At 38.3% G+C, this 16,849-nt stretch overlaps 1 protein-coding gene across 7 annotated transcripts in view; it reads left to right on the top strand.

The window, feature by feature from the left end:
* The window catches only part of GDAP1 (ganglioside induced differentiation associated protein 1), a 163,713-nt gene that overhangs the window by 28,489 nt on the left and 118,375 nt on the right, over positions 1 to 16,849 (top strand). Inside the window, exons 1-6 of one of the 7 annotated variants that reach the window (XM_015454980.4) lie at positions 726 to 1,270; positions 1,583 to 1,775; positions 10,370 to 10,543; positions 11,818 to 11,912; positions 12,878 to 12,992; positions 13,952 to 16,838. In XM_015454980.4, coding sequence (XP_015310466.3) covers positions 1,670 to 1,775; positions 10,370 to 10,543; positions 11,818 to 11,912; positions 12,878 to 12,992; positions 13,952 to 14,334 — 873 coding nt within the window. In that variant the 5' untranslated portion in view covers positions 726 to 1,270; positions 1,583 to 1,669 and the 3' untranslated portion in view covers positions 14,335 to 16,838. Of the gene's footprint in view, positions 1 to 725; positions 1,271 to 1,582; positions 1,776 to 10,369; positions 10,544 to 11,817; positions 11,913 to 12,877; positions 12,993 to 13,951; positions 16,839 to 16,849 lie in introns of those variants that run through there. The other 6 variants (XM_045398401.3, XM_005563564.5, XM_045398400.2 and 3 more) reach the window with 6 other exon arrangements.

The raw sequence follows: 16,849 nt of genomic DNA on the forward strand, positions 1-16,849 counted from the left end.
TTTCACAAAAATCTTATGAGAGAAACAATAAAATTATTATTCTTACTTAGAAAATGGAAAAACCAGGACATGAACTTAGGCAGTACTGTTCTAGAATTTTTGTGTTTAACAACTAGGCTATTTTATATCGCCATTGTTTATTAGCTGTTTATGACAAAAACAGTTTTTTTGCATGACTCCATAGTGGCATCTTTTTTTTTCTTTTACAAAGCACAGTTATCAAAATCAAGTACTTAACGGTTTATACAAGACTATTCTCTAATCTACAGCAGTTAGTCAAATTTGAGGAATTAGTCCACTAATGTCATAGTAGCATCTTCTAATGAAAACTCATAGATCCTTTTCCTGTTGTTTTGTCGACCGGAACTTCCTTTCCAAAAAAGGAACAGGCTCTAAGAGCAACCCTAAGTATCTTGGGAAATTGCTGCTTTTATACCTGAGCAACCTCCAAACCGAAGAGTAATTTGCTATGACCATTTTTCCTTACGGCCCTTCATAACCAGGGTCTCATATTTTTGATTTTTTTCTTCTAAAAAAGCCAAAAACAAAAAACAACCGTTCAATTGCACCTCCCAGGTGCACTCGCAGGCTTGCCAGGGGCTTTCCGGGCGCAGACCAAGCATTTTCGCAGACTCGGCCGCCGGCGGAACTACATTTCCCAGCGGGCCGCGCGCCCTCCTTCCGGCAGGCACGGCTCAAAACCCGGAAACGCCTTGCGGGGCAGTGTGGGAGGCAGAAGCCCAGGGCGGACAGGCCGGGCCCACCCGCGCTCGCTTACCCCGAGATGGCTGGGAGGCAGGAAGAGCAGAGAGGGAGCCCGCCCTTGAGGGCGGAAGGCAAGGCCGACGCGGAGGTTAAGCTTATTCTGTACCACTGGACGCATTCCTTCAGCTCTCAAAAGGTACAGGCCTTGGCGGCGGAGGGTGACGCGGATCGGGCTTCAGCACTGGGACAGCTCCTGCTGGGTCCGGCTCAGAGAATCCCTTCCACCTAGAAACCCGCCTCCAGCGTCCTGACCCTGGGCAGGCCCTCCCTCCAGGATGCCCCCCGGTGGGGAGCGGGTAGAACCGGTCTGAGATAATCTTACGTGGCTATGACCCAGGCTCTGCCTCTCGCGAAATGCGACAAAAAAAGCATCATTTTCAGTATTTAGCCTGGAGGCCTTGCCTGCTGGGCTTCGGAGAGAGGCAGAGGGAGGTGCCTTCGTGCACCCTTATCATCTGCGATCTCTTCTGCTCTCTCGCATTCACTTTCTTCAGCAAGAGCTGATGTACGTACATGTCAGGTTCTTTTCTGGGGAGGGCGCATAATCAGGTTTAGGACGCCAAGAAAGTGGTGGTGATGAGGAGGGTGACTGTTTAATGAATACAGTAAGAATCATTTCATTACTTATTTTGTGTTCTTCTCTTAATTTGTTGAATATTGTTCTGTACTTGTTAATTCCAGGAATAGGAATTGTTAAAACGACTGTTGAAAATGTCAGTAACACAGGGGAGCCCAGAAAGGCTGCTTAGCGGTGTCCAGGGAAGTCATTTAATTGAAAGCTTACACGTGTTGTAGTAACCAGTGTGAACTCTTCCAGGTGCGCTTGGTAATTGCTGAAAAGGCATTGAAGTGCGAGGAACATGATGTAAGTCTGCCCTTGAGTGAGCACAATGAGCCTTGGTTTATGCGTTTGAACTCAACTGGAGAAGTGCCTGTCCTTATCCACGGGGAAAACATAATTTGTGAGGCCACTCAGATCATTGATTATCTTGAACAGACTTTCCTGGATGGTAATGTTAAGGCTACTTGTGATTTCTTGGATGTACTTTCAACACAACTATGTGTTCCCTTTCTCTTTTTCTCTCTCTCCTCTCTTTCTCTTGTTTCATGATGGTGGTTTGGGATTAAAAACCTTTTCCATTTCCATAAGCACACAAATAGGTCGATAACAAATTTTGTATAAGCTAGTATAATGCTACTTAAAAGAATTTCATTCAAAGTACAAATGTTAATGTTGAAACTTAAAAAAAATTCACTTGCAAAAAACTGCAGATGTGTGGTTTGTGTTGGAGATTTCTTAGCCTTAAATTCATAATATTCTAAATGTGCACTATGACAATTTCATCGAATAAACCAAATGGTTTCACCTTAAAAACAAGGGGGGAAAAAAAGCAACAAATCTTAAAGGAGAATAGGATGTTAGTATACCTGAGTTCTTTGCCCCAGTCACTTCTGAATTGTGTGAATTTTATATATTTACTAAGGAATTGTAGGGCTTAAATTTGTATAGTGCATTTAGGTAAATCATTTATTGACAGCTTGTTATGTGTCAGACATTTTATAATTTCTATACTATGTTGTCTTCAGAAGAATCTGAGACAAGTTATTCCCATTATGTACATGAGGAGAAAGCAACAGGGTTGCCCAAAGTAATATAGCTATTGTATGGCAGAATCTTTGGTCTCCAAAGCCTTCATACTATACTGACTGTCTCCCATAGTCCTTGTCACTTACACATTGTCTTGCTTGTTCCTAATAGTAATCCTTTGAGGTGAACTGTAGCTGCAAGGATTTACCCAAGATTACACAGCTGATCACAACGGACATTGTTGAGAGCAGAACAGGGGGCTCAGAGCTTCCAGCTGAATGCTCTTCTAAAAAGGCTGTGTGAGATTGTTACTTTTCATCTGCTACCAGTTATGTTGATGTTAATAGGGTAGGGTGAAAGCAGAGCCTAGCCCCAAACTACAGGAAGCTGACAAAGGAAATTACTAGGACAAAAAAAAGTCTCAGGTACTTAGAAGGAAAATGAGTATGAGGCCTAGATGGTGGGCAGTGGGGCCGGGGAAGCCCAGGGAATTAGATTAGCAATGGGCTACCCCTGTTCTTAATCTAAGTGCTAGTCCCCTAGGATTGTGATTGGAGGTTTTAATTAAAGGTAGCTTTGGCCTAAACCAAAACATTTAATGAGGTACTTTCTTTTCATCTTTATTTGCTATTCCTTGTAAATTAATATGCTGGGGACTGTACTGAAAATGACGACTAGTTCATTTAAGACAATTTTTCTTAATCTTGAGCTTTTTGGAAATGGATAAGTCTGTTAATAATTTGTATTTCTTGGGAGATGTAATTATAATTGAACAAAACAAAATAATTGTGTTAATAATTCTATTTTAAATGATAAACTTTAAAAAGGTATTCTAAATGGAAAATCCCATTTAAGTTTTTTGGTAGCATTGCTTGAACTGCTTCTACTATCATCATTTACCTCCTCCCTCCATTCCTTACACTGTTTTTCCTCTAAGAAATTCAGTGATATAAATTATATTTACAACATAGTAATGTTACCAATTATTAGGTTTTCTTACAATTTTCCTTAGTCTTTCTCTTTTGCTTTTAGTACAGAATCATAACAAAGCAGAAATATGTTCTGTGTCCTGCTAAGTTGTATTTAAATAACCAAACAAAGGAAATGCTAAATTCTTTTGATTACTATTTATTGAATTAGAAGAGAAGGCACTGTAGGCTGTGACAGGATGGAAATACGGAAACCGCAGACTTTAATTCTGGTTGAAATATTATTGTAACTCAGCAATCAAGAGTCCTAGCTTTTAGTCTGACGCTGCCACTAACTTGTTGAATCTTTCAATCAATTGGGAAGGACGAAAAAACAATTAAGGGACCCAAAACTTATGGTAGATAGGAAGACAGCAAGAGAACAATAGTTTATATAAATCAAGGCTGTTATATAAATCAAGGTCAAGAAGAAGTTTATCTCAGAGTACTGAAGTTTTAAAAAGTGTTATCACAATTAAGATACTTTAAGAACTCATGGGGAATGAAAGACAACATAGACAAACATCCTATTGTCAAAGACAGGGAAAAGTGAATTCTAGCAATCCTTGCTACTTACTGTATGTTCCCATTCACCAGCAGCACTGGCATCACCTGGGACCTTGTTAGAAATGCAGAACCTTAGGCCTCTCTGCAGATCTATCAAATTAGAATCTTTGTTTTAACAAGAGCCCCAAGTGATTCATATGTACATTAACGTTTGAGAGTACTGCTATAAATTAGTGTTTAGTTAAGTAAGCACTGGTGTAAATTACTGTCTTTAAATCTGGCAGAAATCTAGAATAGATTGTGAAAAGTTGTTTAAATATGTTTAAAATTTTTGTGTATCTCAGTGAAAGGAACCAGTTTAAGTTTTACACTGCTGGAGAATGTCCCTAACACTTTTAAAAAACTGTCTGTTGCGTGCCAGGCATGGTTCTAGATGTAGTATATCTTGATTTAAGTAGAACATTTGAGATTACATTACATATACCCTTGTGGAATAAAGGAGCAAATATAGCTAGAGGATTGTAATGCACATTTGCAGATGAATAAAGTACCATATTAAAGAATATTAATTTATAGATTTCTTATACCAGATTACCTCAACTGTAGACTCTCATTTTACTTATAATTGTTTTTATACTTTATTTTAAATGTTTGAATTGTACACCACTGTATGTACCATGAGGTTGGGAACAGTGTATCTTATTAAAAACTATCCCCAATGCCTTATACAGTGACTGTTTCTTAATAGGTGCTTAATAAATATTTTGAATGATTAAAATGAGTGAATTATTGAAACAGATGTTAGCCTGGACAGGAATCCCTTGTAATGTTCTTGTAGGCTTCTGTTTTGACTTGAGCCTAACAAGTCAATGATTTGAATAAAGACATAGAAGTAAGATTACGTTTGTGAATGACAGAAAAGATAGTCAAAATGATGACTAGCTTATAAAATATTTCTTATGGAAATACAACAAAATGGAAAAATAAGATAAAGTTTAACAAGACTAAATGTAAAATGAGTATGAGGAAAATGGGTATCAGGCTTTTGATTTAAAAAACCCACTGCATTCCAAAAGAATAGGGCACCTGGTTAATAGATAGTAAGTTACCAATGTTAAATGGCTAGTGTGATTTCAGGTTCTTTGAAAATTATAGATTTTATTGAGAACAGGGTGAGTTGTAACTCTCTGCATTCTGAGCTGTTTGGAATAGTTGGCATTTTGTCCAATTATGGATGTAACTTTGAGGAATGTTGATGAGATAGAGTAAGTGGGTGGATTTCATGAGGTGTGCAGTTGCCCATGGTCATGACAGGAGACTGTAAGTGTAACCATTCCTCTAAAGAACAGAATGTAGTGAACTAGTATGTCCTTCACTGTTATTTGCTGTCCCCTGTTATCGATCCAGTGGGGATTATGCCAAAAATGATGACTTGCTGATCTGGAGACATTTCTCAACTTTTTTGTGTTTATAGTTACATATTTATATCCTTGTACTTTTGGGATAGTTCATTAAATAATTGGTAGTTTGATAGCTGAGGCAATCCTTTTCAAGTCATAGTCTGAAATAGTGAATATCTGTTGGATAATGGCTATGTTTGATTATTATTTTTTTATTGGAAAGCAGTCATACGGAAGAATGGTATAGACATGAATGATGTTCCTGAGGGCAAAACTTGGGTCAAATGAGAAATTTAGAAGTATTCAGTTATGGCTGCTAAACTAAGAGCTGGCCAAGAGCTGTCTCTTCATTTATTCTTTCAGTAACCATTTATTGGGTATTAATTGGGTGTAGGGTCCCGGGATCCTTCAGAGCCGAAATCATTAGAAGCTTGCTAGTCTTCAAAGATAATGTCTTTCTATAAATTTGGTGATAATTCCAAATCTGTTCTTAACATATACATGTGCTATTACTCTCCAGTTTTATAGACTCTTTCATGTACATGATACCTCTTTCAGTCTGGGCATGTGGTGAAGAATAGTTATTTTACAGCAAGCAACTGATAAAGCTAGATGAGGTATGAGAGCAAGCAAACTAGGTAAACTGAGGAAGAATGGATGGGACAAGGTGAATGTATGCACAAATATGGATTTTTCAATCTAGCTATTGTACTCATAACCTCTTTAAATAAAATTTAACTTGGCTACTAATCAAAAATATATGAAATAACTATAAAATACTAGAACATATGTATTACTACCAAGTAACTCTGATAACGTGGAATCAAGAATAATGGATTTTTGTAATTTAATACAACAGTTCCTTGAACATCACGTTCATGTGTTATGTCTAGGTATATAATTTATTCTTAGGAAATAGAATTTAGTTTGGAAATAAACTATTCTAGTATGATATTAAAATCACATAAATCTTATTAGGATATCTAAATTTATAGATAATATTGTCTATAAAATATATCTAAATTTTACATTTGAATTTCATCAAATGTAACATTTAAAAAGAATGTTAATTCTGGTGTCACTGTTATATTAAAAATAGTTATTTAAGGAATTACCAATTAACATTTATCTTTATGTTCATCAAGAAAAGGCTCTTGTGTATAGTTGAATATAGGCCTTTTAGCACGTAGACTGAAATTGCAGATTAGCACAAAGTATGGAGAAAATATACCATATGGCATGGAAAAGAATATCAGTCTTTATTGTGTCAGTAAAAGTTGCTTTAAAGAGTAACATTTTTTTCTCTTTGTGATTTGTCCAATTTTAGCAGACAAGTGGGGGGTATTAAAATTCAGAGGCCCTCTTTCTATATTATGTGTATCTGACAATTGGAACTGTCTGATAAAGGAGTTTTTGCTTCCATTATTACAAATGTTTCTGTTAAAAGTCTTAACTATAATACCAGTTAAAAGTAGTTAAACGTAAAATTTATTGACAATAATGCTATAAATTTGTCTCAAAATCCTGGATGCATACAGTGAACTGATATAATTTGACACCAGGTCTTTTTTTTTTTTTCCCTCCTCATCTGTATTTAGATTTGCTCTTTCTAGTTCCAGAGTTATGACAGTATTGAATTGTAATCAATTTGCAATCATATCTTTTGCCTCAGGTCATAACTTAATTGTTTAACACTATTGTGTGTGTGTGTGTGTGTGTATGTAGATACATATTTATATATCTCTATATATTTGAGACAGTCTCGCTGTGTCTCCAGGCTGGAGTGCAGTGGCATGATCTCTGCTCACTGCAACATCTGCCTCGCAGGGTCAAGGGATTCCCCTGCCTCAGCCTCCCGAGTAGCTGGGACTACAGGCATGCACCACCACACCTGGCTAATTTTTTGTATTTTAGTAGAGATAGGGTTTCACCATGTTGGCCGGGATGGTCTCTTGATCTCCTGAGCTCGTGATCTGCCCACCTCGGCCTCCCAAAGTGCTGGGATTGCAGGCATGAGCCACCACACCCAGCCCCTTATTATATATTTTTAATAGCCTAGTGTGTGACTAGTTGAAGGGTACAATATTGTTCAGCTGTGTTATGCATATTATATACTGATGCAATCACTATACAGTCTAAGTAAAATAAACAGCAAAGGGCTAGAGTGAGGAATGAAATATAATCTGTTTCCATTGAGCTAGTAAGGGAGACTTGAAAATTATACAAATAGACCTAGGGGAGTCTTTCTTGAAAACAAGGCATTCCTGCCTTTGCTAGGAAACATGGGTAACCAGAGTAGTGAATTTAGTAAAATAATGAAAACTTATGCCTTTAAGCCCCTAATTTCTTTTTATTTTTTTACTCTTGGGAAAAACCAAATGTAATTTTTAAAAAAAGGCTCAGAGCCATTGTTATTTTACTCAGCATTACAGGGACTTGAGAATGTACAGACCCGTTTGTCTCTATTACATGGCTGCATAATGCTTTTATTGTTTCTTTCTAATTTTATTTTTTGCTTCTTTTGGTTTCCTCTGCTGTTTATCAGATCTTTCTGCTTTATATCTATCTGCTGGTTTATAATTTGCTGCCTAAATTTATGTGTAATATAAAACTTGTCCCCTACTCAGTTCTTCCAGAAAGTTGGGTCTTGTGCCAACTTATTTGTTCTTCCAGCTTAATACCAAGCCTGATTTCCACTATTGCAATCCCACTCCCCAGTGCTGGCACCTCCTCTCATTGCCTGCTTCTTAAAACTTCGTAATTCTCTATTCTGCCCCGGTATGCCTTATGTTGCTTTCCCACTCCTGGTTGAGGTAGATTACTGAGAAAAAAATTCTTGCTTTTAGTATTTTGATAAAGGTGCTTTACGGAAGGACTGGAAAATAAAATAGGATGGGATTGAGAGGGAAGATCTCCTCTATAATTCAAAGGAAATTCCCAGTTGTCCTTTGAAAAATTCTTTTATCAGAAGCAGCAGATACTGCTGTGCTTCGGTTTGAGGAGGAGGATGGCAGCACAGTGCCCCTGTGATACTGGACAGGGCATGGTTGACACTAACGAAGAAAGAAAGATGGGAAGATAACTTGGGTTCAGTGGGTGCTCTGACAGAGTGCTTCAGGAAATGGTTAGATAGTAACGGCACACTGAGTACAAGAAAATTATTTTCATGGATTTAAACATTTGTCCTCCTTGAAGAATTTGGGCTTGGCCTGATGGATCTTCCCCAGAAAGCAATTAGGCATTGTTTTTCCTGTTCTCATTCACTTTTCTAGGAAGGAAATGGTATGCTGTTCTGGAGAGAAGCCCCAGGGCCTGGCACCAGAAAGCAGCCAGAGCCACCAGCCATTACTTTGACCTTTTGGGAAGCGTTTGAAAATGTACTATTTATGATTATTAGCCTGAGGTTCTTGGACCCCTAAAGCATTAGTTCTTAAACTTCTTGGTCTCTACACCCCTTTGTCTTTGAGGACACGAGAGAGCATTTTTTTAATGTGGATCATGGCTATCAATATTTACCATTTAGAAAGCAAAACTGAGAAAACTTAAACTATTAGCCTACTTAAGCACAATCCCACTAGCTGTCAGAGTGATAGTGTCATGTTTCCTGTAGCCTCTGGAAACTTCTACTGTATGCTTGAGAGAGACAGTAAGAGTGAAAAAGTAATTAATGTCTTAGTATTTCCATAAAAACATCTTGACTTTGTAAATCCCCCAGACGTGTTTTAGGAAAACCCAGGGATCCTCAGACCATAGTGTGAGAACTGTCGCCCTTAGGGGTTTATGAATAGAATTCAGGATATTTGAGATCTTGGATGGGGAATAATTGTAGCTCTAATATTTAAAGCAATTATTTCCTTCCATTGGCAATGTAGGCACAATCCATGGCAATATCAGGAGTGCCTGTGGCTTTGAAATCCAATGGAAATCACAGATATGTTCATGGTTAAGTTATTGCAGATATCTTAATACTTTGAAATTGTGATAGTTATTAGACCTGACATTTTTTAGGGACAGTTTGAGAGCCAGAGGGTAGGAAGAGATTCTGAAGGGACATAGTCCCGACCTTTGGGTTGTATCCTTCACTTTATTCTTTTTGGATAGTCTCTGAAATTAAAATCCTTTGAAGATGTTATGATGGTATAATCAAAGAGAACATTACATTAGGAATCAGATGACTGTAGTTCTAGCTCTGCTTCTAATTAGCTGTGGGATCTTGTGAGAAATTTTCAGCCCTTGTTTCACAGTATACGTGTTAACTACTGCAGCGCTTCTCCAGCTCAAGTAATCTATGTAATAACTGGAAATTTTGGAATGTATTCATTATAATTTATTAAACACCTACTACATGTCAAACATTATACTAGGCACTGGGGATTTAACAGAGAGCAGTACATGGTCCCTGCCCTCAAGGACTCTACAGTCTGGATTTTAACTAGCAAATAAGGATGTATGTAGAACCCACTTTCTAGAGATAATTGTTAGAAATTCCTGGGGAAAGTGCACCTGTGATATTTGAGCAAAGGCCTTTCCTGTTCCATATAGACTGTCATTTCACATTCAGATGTGTCAGTAGGGTCACTCTTGATGTTGGTTGGCACCTAGAAAAGAGTAACCCGTGATTATCTTCCCATAATGAGTCCTCATTCAATTAACCAAACTTTGAGGGCCTTAAGTGTGTGGAGAACTGTGCTAGACTCTGGAATGCAGGTTCCTTTCCCTGAAGACAGTCATGGGGTAAAAAGATGCAATGAATTACAGTGTGATAAGGGCTGTAATAGAGTGTGTATAATGTGTTATGGATGTATAGAAGAAGGCACATGTGAGCCAGTCAGATGTTGGCAGTTGTAGGAGGTTAGGGAATGCTTCATGGAATAAATGGCATAAATAATTGGGCCTTGAAGGCTGAATGCAGTTTGCAAGGTGGAGAAATGAGAGAATACCAGTGTGATTATAGTTTGGGATCTTGTCTGGTGCATCAGGCCATTTCAAACTTTGAATGTCTGCGGCGAGGAGACAACGTTCTTTGAATATACAGATATGTTGAAAATGTTAATGATGAGTGGTTAGTGTTTTTGTTTTGCTTTTGAGGGTAACAACTCATTTGTAACATTTTCTTCAATATTTGTATGTGCGTATTTTAGAAAGAACACCCAGATTAATGCCTGATAAAGGAAGCATGTATTACCCACGGGTACAACATTACCGAGAGCTGCTTGACTCCTTGCCAATGGATGCCTATACACATGGCTGCATTTTACATCCTGAGTTAACTGTGGACTCCATGATCCCGGCTTATGCAACTACAAGGATTCGTAGTATGTAAACATTTTAAAGACCTGGAATTCTGTCTAACACTTTCTTTTAATTCATTCTGAGACCTAGCATGTCTCATGGTCACTAAAAGAAAATTGGGAATAGCGTTGTTGAGTTTGCTTCATGGATGTGCATGTTATGGATCGATCCATGAACCAGTCGCATTAATCTGTGCTTCACTTGCTCAGTTGGACATTTATTGTCTATAGGACCTGATTTATCAACTCTTGGATTTTAGGACCAAGCTTGGGTAAAACTCAAAAGAGTGAATTATGGAAAAGTAAAGAATATAACATATTCTCATGAACAGATGGACTAAGAATCTGAAAAGCTGGGATCTGCCTAGGATTATGGGCAGTTGAGTTCATGTTTCTGGTCCTTAATTGTTGTTTCGTTATGTAAGCAAACTGGACTAGAGGGTGTCTAACTATTACTCTGTCTCTATGTTCAGTGATAGGAGATTTATTGGGATTGAGTTGTGACATCCAGCTTTCTGCCTTCCTCCTGTCATGAGGATAGAGTCAGTGCATGATCTGTGGAGCAGGAGGTGTGCTTTATAGCACAGATAATTGGGGATAAGAAGGGAAAAGATGGTGGCAGTGGTCACACTTTGGAAATGTTGATCAGAAACACTCAAACTCAGATCTTCTAAATCCAGAAACCATGTTTCCCCATTATATGATACTCGCCTTTATTATTATTATTATTCTTTTTTTCCTTTTTGATACCCCTCCTTTTCCTCTCCTCTTCTCTCCCTTCCTTCCTTGTCACCACTTCCTTTTTCTCCCTTCTTTTCCTTTTCCTTCTCCACTGCCCTCTCTTCCTGCTTCTCTTTCCTCTTATTCCTCCTCCTCCTCTTCATAAGTACCCTTTATACGATGTGAAACAAGAGTTTTGAGTATAATTCTATGACCTACAGTCAATATTTTTTTAAAATAAGCCTTTTTCCTCCCTTCATATAGGAGTTCATTATAGAAAGCTTGAAAGGTAGAGGAAGGCAGAGCAGCAAGCCTGCACTGAGCATTCTAAAGTGCTGGGCCTTGCTCTAAGTGCTTCCCATGAAGCTTCTCATTTAGTCTTCACCCTGCATGGCAGATACTCTTATGGTTCCATTTGAAAGATGAGGAAACTGAGGCACAGACAGGGTAAGCCCAAGGCAGAGGAGCAGGGCATGAGCCCCAGAGCTCATGCTCTTGCCATTGAGTTTCTCTGCTTCTTGTTTCTGGTGTAGAAGGGAGAAAGTAATTTTCTGTTTCCAAAATGTTTTTATTATCAGGCCAAATTGGAAACACAGAGTCTGAGCTGAAGAAACTTGCTGAAGAAAACCCAGATTTACAAGAAGCATACATTGCAAAACAGAAACGACTTAAAGTAAGTCAATCAGCTGTCCTCAGTTGACACACACTGCATGGAGTAAATGTTCTACTTTTTGTAAAGTACCGCTATTTCTAGAATATTGTCTTTTAAATATTGCAATTTACTAGTACACATGTTACCTTTGGCTTATGTTCTCCTATTAGAAAGAACTTTTTATTAGACTTGATATTCAAACTTGATGACAAGTGCTTAACAAACAGATATTGAGCATGCTAGTTGCCAAAAAAGTTATGAAATGCAAAGGAAGTTCATAACATATTCTAGAATCTGTCATTTCAGGTATTCCACCACTGGAGGTCCTCACTAGACCTACATCCCTCCATGTGTCACACTGACTCGCTTTGCCCCCTGAGGAGCATGCTTTATGGTCAGCCTTTCTTCTTCTGTTGATTCCTTCCCTGAGCCCAGCAACACATGCAAGCTTCTCTCATATTAAAAGTGTAGAAAACGGCGGCACTCCCAACCTTCCCCAACTTCCCACCTTCCTTTATCCTATCTTAGCTAAACGAGCTCCTCAGAAGAAACACCTGCACTCACAGTCACTTGACTGATTCTCCACTCACCCTTTAACTCCTTTACTCGGACTTCTTTCTCATCCCTGACCTTTCAGCTGCTCTTTCAATTACAGCTGCTGCAATTCTTTTCCTGAGTTGGGCTTGGCAGACAGCTCTTCATGTCCCTCCCATTCTTTGCCTTCTCGGGTCACCTGGCCTCATAGGAGCTGCCAGTGAGTGGTGGGTCTGCTCCTGCGGCATTTTCAGAGATGGGATATTTCCTTTCAACTTAGCTCTTTTTTTTTTTCCTGAGTTTTTCTATTTCTTCCTGTTGTCTAAAATAAACAGGCTGAACTCTGTAAGAGTTTGTATCTGCTTTGCTTTACCTAGATTTATTTTTTTTAAAGGTGTAAATAATCTGTTTTGTTTTATTTTATTTTATTTTATTTTTTGGTGGTTGATTAGTCAAAGCTACTCGATCATGACAATGTCAAGTATTTGAAGAAAATTCTTGATGAGTTGGAGAAAGTCTTGGATCAGGTTGAAACTGAATTGCAAAGAAGAAATGAAGAAACCCCAGGTAGGTTCTCATTTGTATTCTTTTTCTCTTTTCGACATCAGTATCATTCATGGGAACATTCTTAGGTCTCACCAAAAACGTTCTGTAATCTGCTTTTCATTATTGTTATTCATGGGCAGTTTTAATTATGATAGCAACAATGATATTGCACCCAGAAAAAACCAGGTGTCTAATTGTAACTCACCTACATGAAGTAGTCTGCATTTACATGAAGGATTTTTCTGCATAATTTCAATTATGCTTGGGAGATTTTTACCTAACTGTTTTACAGATTTGTAATTATAGTAATTAGTTTGGTTGAATAACTTGAGTAATTGCTTGAATGTTCCCTCTAGTTTTTTCCTTAGGCAGGGAAACAGCCTCCAATCTAAAGTGTAATAAGGGGGCCAGCACATGGGCATCTGTAAACTGGCTGGTAAGCATGCACGTGCCAGTGAACTGGCTTCAAGGTTAAGACATAGGTGTATACACGTGGGCCATTTATGCTACTCTGACTAGAGTTGAAGACTGTTACCTGTCACAAAAGCTCTTTTGCTTTAAGTGACTAAGAGCAGTAGCCACTGAGTGATGTTTCAGACTCAGCTTTATGAATTTCTCTAAAGCAGAACTGTGTTTATAAACAAGAAGGAAGTGTCTTTTAACCAACTTGGAGGCTCCCATCCCCTTAGTGTCCTTTACAAAGTGATAAGCTCAAGTGGCTGCAGTCTTACATAGGGACCTGGATGGCTGACAGACGTCAAGCAAGTCTCCTTTGGCCTAGGATACATTTGCATGGACTTTTTTTTTTTTTTAAAGCATGAAATTACTCTCTGAGTGTGGCTGTCAAGAAAATAAATACATAATGGCCTTCATCTTTTGGTATACTCACACTCACTCTGAAGGCTGAGACCACTGATACCAGCTGGAGTCTGTCTGTAGAGTGCTTGCCTCTAATTCTCTATGTCCCTTTCTCTAATTAGAAGAGGGCCAGCAACCTTGGCTCTGCGGTGAATCCTTCACCCTGGCAGACGTCTCACTTGCTGTCACATTGCATCGACTGAAGTTCCTGGGGTTTGCAAGGAGAAACTGGGGAAACGGAAAGCGACCAAACTTGGAAACCTATTACGAGCGTGTCTTGAAGAGAAAAACATTTAACAAGGTTTTAGGACATGTCAACAATATATTAATCTCTGCAGTGCTGCCAACAGCATTCCGGGTGGCCAAGAAAAGGGCCCCAAAAGTTCTTGGCACGACCCTTGTGGTTGGTTTGCTTGCAGGAGTGGGATATTTTGCTTTTATGCTTTTCAGAAAGAGGCTTGGCAGCATGATATTAGCATTTAGACCCAGACCAAATTATTTCTAGGTTTGTTGGGATCTTATGGTGGCAGCTCATCCAAGCATTTAGCTAGACCTTATGATTGCCGATAGCTCTCTGAGTCTGTCTTATTGAGTAGTTAGCAGTATTTTTTCCTAAAATTCAGAAGTCATCTTTGTTACACAATACAGGGGTTCAGATAGCAATAGGACACAAAATTGCTTCATTCTACGACTGCCAGCTCCAGGCAGAGATAGGAAGGCAAAGAGATAAGAGAAGGAAAAATGAGAGAATGAAGTCTGTATAGGGTAGAGCAATAGAAAGTAAACTTTGGGTGCCTCCAAAATTCATGACTGTCTGTCCCATTGGTAAACCTCACATTTAGTTACTTGTGGCCACTGCCCACACATACACTCCTGTAATTGAGAACTCTTAGGAGAGGACTAGGGAATCACTGGGGATAGTGGGCTGGAGAGAACCCCAGGCTTTATATGTATAGCATCTCATTTGACATCAGCGTTAATTTTAAATGCTTATGAATCACACACATTGCTTTAGTAAGATTAAGTGCTTATATACTTGGAAATGTGATGCTCATTGGAACACATCTGCCTAGCATTTATGTAAAAGTCTTTAGTGATATTAAGATGATTCCTTACCATTTCAGATGGTCCGCAATTTGAATTACCAAGTGGTAATGGTTCCTTACTGTTTTAGATGGTGCCTGTGAGATACCATTCCTCTGGATGGTCATGTCCAGTGGGAGGTAGAAAGGGTGGCCTCTATAGCCCTCTTCGTGCACGTAAGTGGCATTTATGTGAATGTCCCAGCTAATCACTAGCATGTCATATGGCTGGGTAGTGGGTATTTTGATGACCTGGGAGCACCAAATATGTTCATTCTTCATTTAGGGAGGCTGGTGTGTTAACACAAAAATTGTTGTCCAGATCTTTCATCTGTTTATGATATTAACAAAAACTTGTTAGAAAAGTCTAGTCTTAGCACTTGGCAGTTAATCTAGGGAAGATGAATTAAAAGGATAGATAGTGATGCATACCTGTATTCATTCATGTATGTTTAAGGGATTTGGGGAGGATACCTCAGTTCATCTGGAAGGGATAGTCCCAGTGTGTCCCATGAATAACCACGGAACTGCAGCAAATGGTTTGTGCTCAGAAAAAGTCTTTCATGGTCACAGGCACCCTGGAGCTGGCCGTGAAGGCCTTAGGAGCCATTTGTGGTGTCTGGTGGGTAGCAGGCATAGAGATGATGTGCCGAGGTCCCTGTGAACAACAGTAGCCAAAGAATGTACTAACTTTATCATTAATAGGAAAGGCGCATGCCTAGCAAGCAATGACTTTTTGGTGGTAAAATGATTCTTTAATTCTATTTTGATGGACTGTAATTCCATTTCGTGACCTAGTTATATTAGAAAACCTTGATGAACTATATGTTCCCGATTTACAAAAGATTACTAAGACCTCCAGAGTAAACTCAATCAGACAATAATTGAGTAGCAGCTTTTTAAGTAGTAACATTTTAAATTTGCACATTAGTGTGTCATCATGGAGTGTCTGAATCTGTTGCTGATACATACCAATCCATGTACTCATAAGAGCCATAGAACTTCTTATTCATTAGTTCATAGTGTTTGAGTTCTTTATGTCACTCTGTTAGAAACAAGAACTGAGTCGTGAGGAAATAAAAATTGGATTTTTATAAAAATCTCTGAAGGATATTTACCTGTGAAAAGGTTGTTAATAAAAATTAGAAGTCCATGGTTAACTTTTCCTTCAATTTATATTATTCCTGAATCATAGGGAATCTTTATAGAATGTGTTTATAATTTCCTTGTATAGTTTCTTTGGAAATACATTAAAGATAGTGGCAATTTCACGTATTTCATGGATACTTGAGTTTATGCTTTTAAGGCGTTTGTTTAGGGATACAATGACCACTAGATGTCGCTGTTCATCCAGTAGACTAAGATTGGGTGTTCTTTTTGTTCACCAACTCTTCTAAAATGTTTCGAGCAAAGATAGTAATGACCTCAGTTTCTGGAATAAGGGCATCTTCATCAGATTATTCTTCTGTTTAAAAAAAAAGCTTGAGGCAAATGTGACTGATTTCTAATGCTTTGTAAGGGATTACAGTATCACACAATGTCAAGCTAGAGTTAAACACATTATTAGCTAAATAGGCACTTATATGTATTTTCTTTTTCATGATTATTGGTGACTGGTCAATGTACTCCTCAATTTCCAAAATTTGTATACATATCACAATTAGAAAAATGCCTGAGGTACTAAAGTTATGTTGGCTTTTTGTGTCTTAACACACATAAATACTATTGTTATTGCGACAGATGCCTTTTGAATCCATTTTCCATAATTGTAGATAGTTGTAAATTGCTTGCTTAATTTTTAGTAATTATTGCCGTTGACACCAGCGTTGTAGATTTTTGGTGTTGTTGAATGCAATAGAGAGACCAAGACACTATTCTGTAAGATCAATAAAAGTATTTGGAAAATAAATATGAACCCTAAAACAAAGTACTCATTTT

Source organism: Macaca fascicularis, chromosome 8, assembly GCF_037993035.2.
Source record: "Macaca fascicularis isolate 582-1 chromosome 8, T2T-MFA8v1.1".
NCBI lineage: Eukaryota > Metazoa > Chordata > Mammalia > Primates > Cercopithecidae > Macaca > Macaca fascicularis.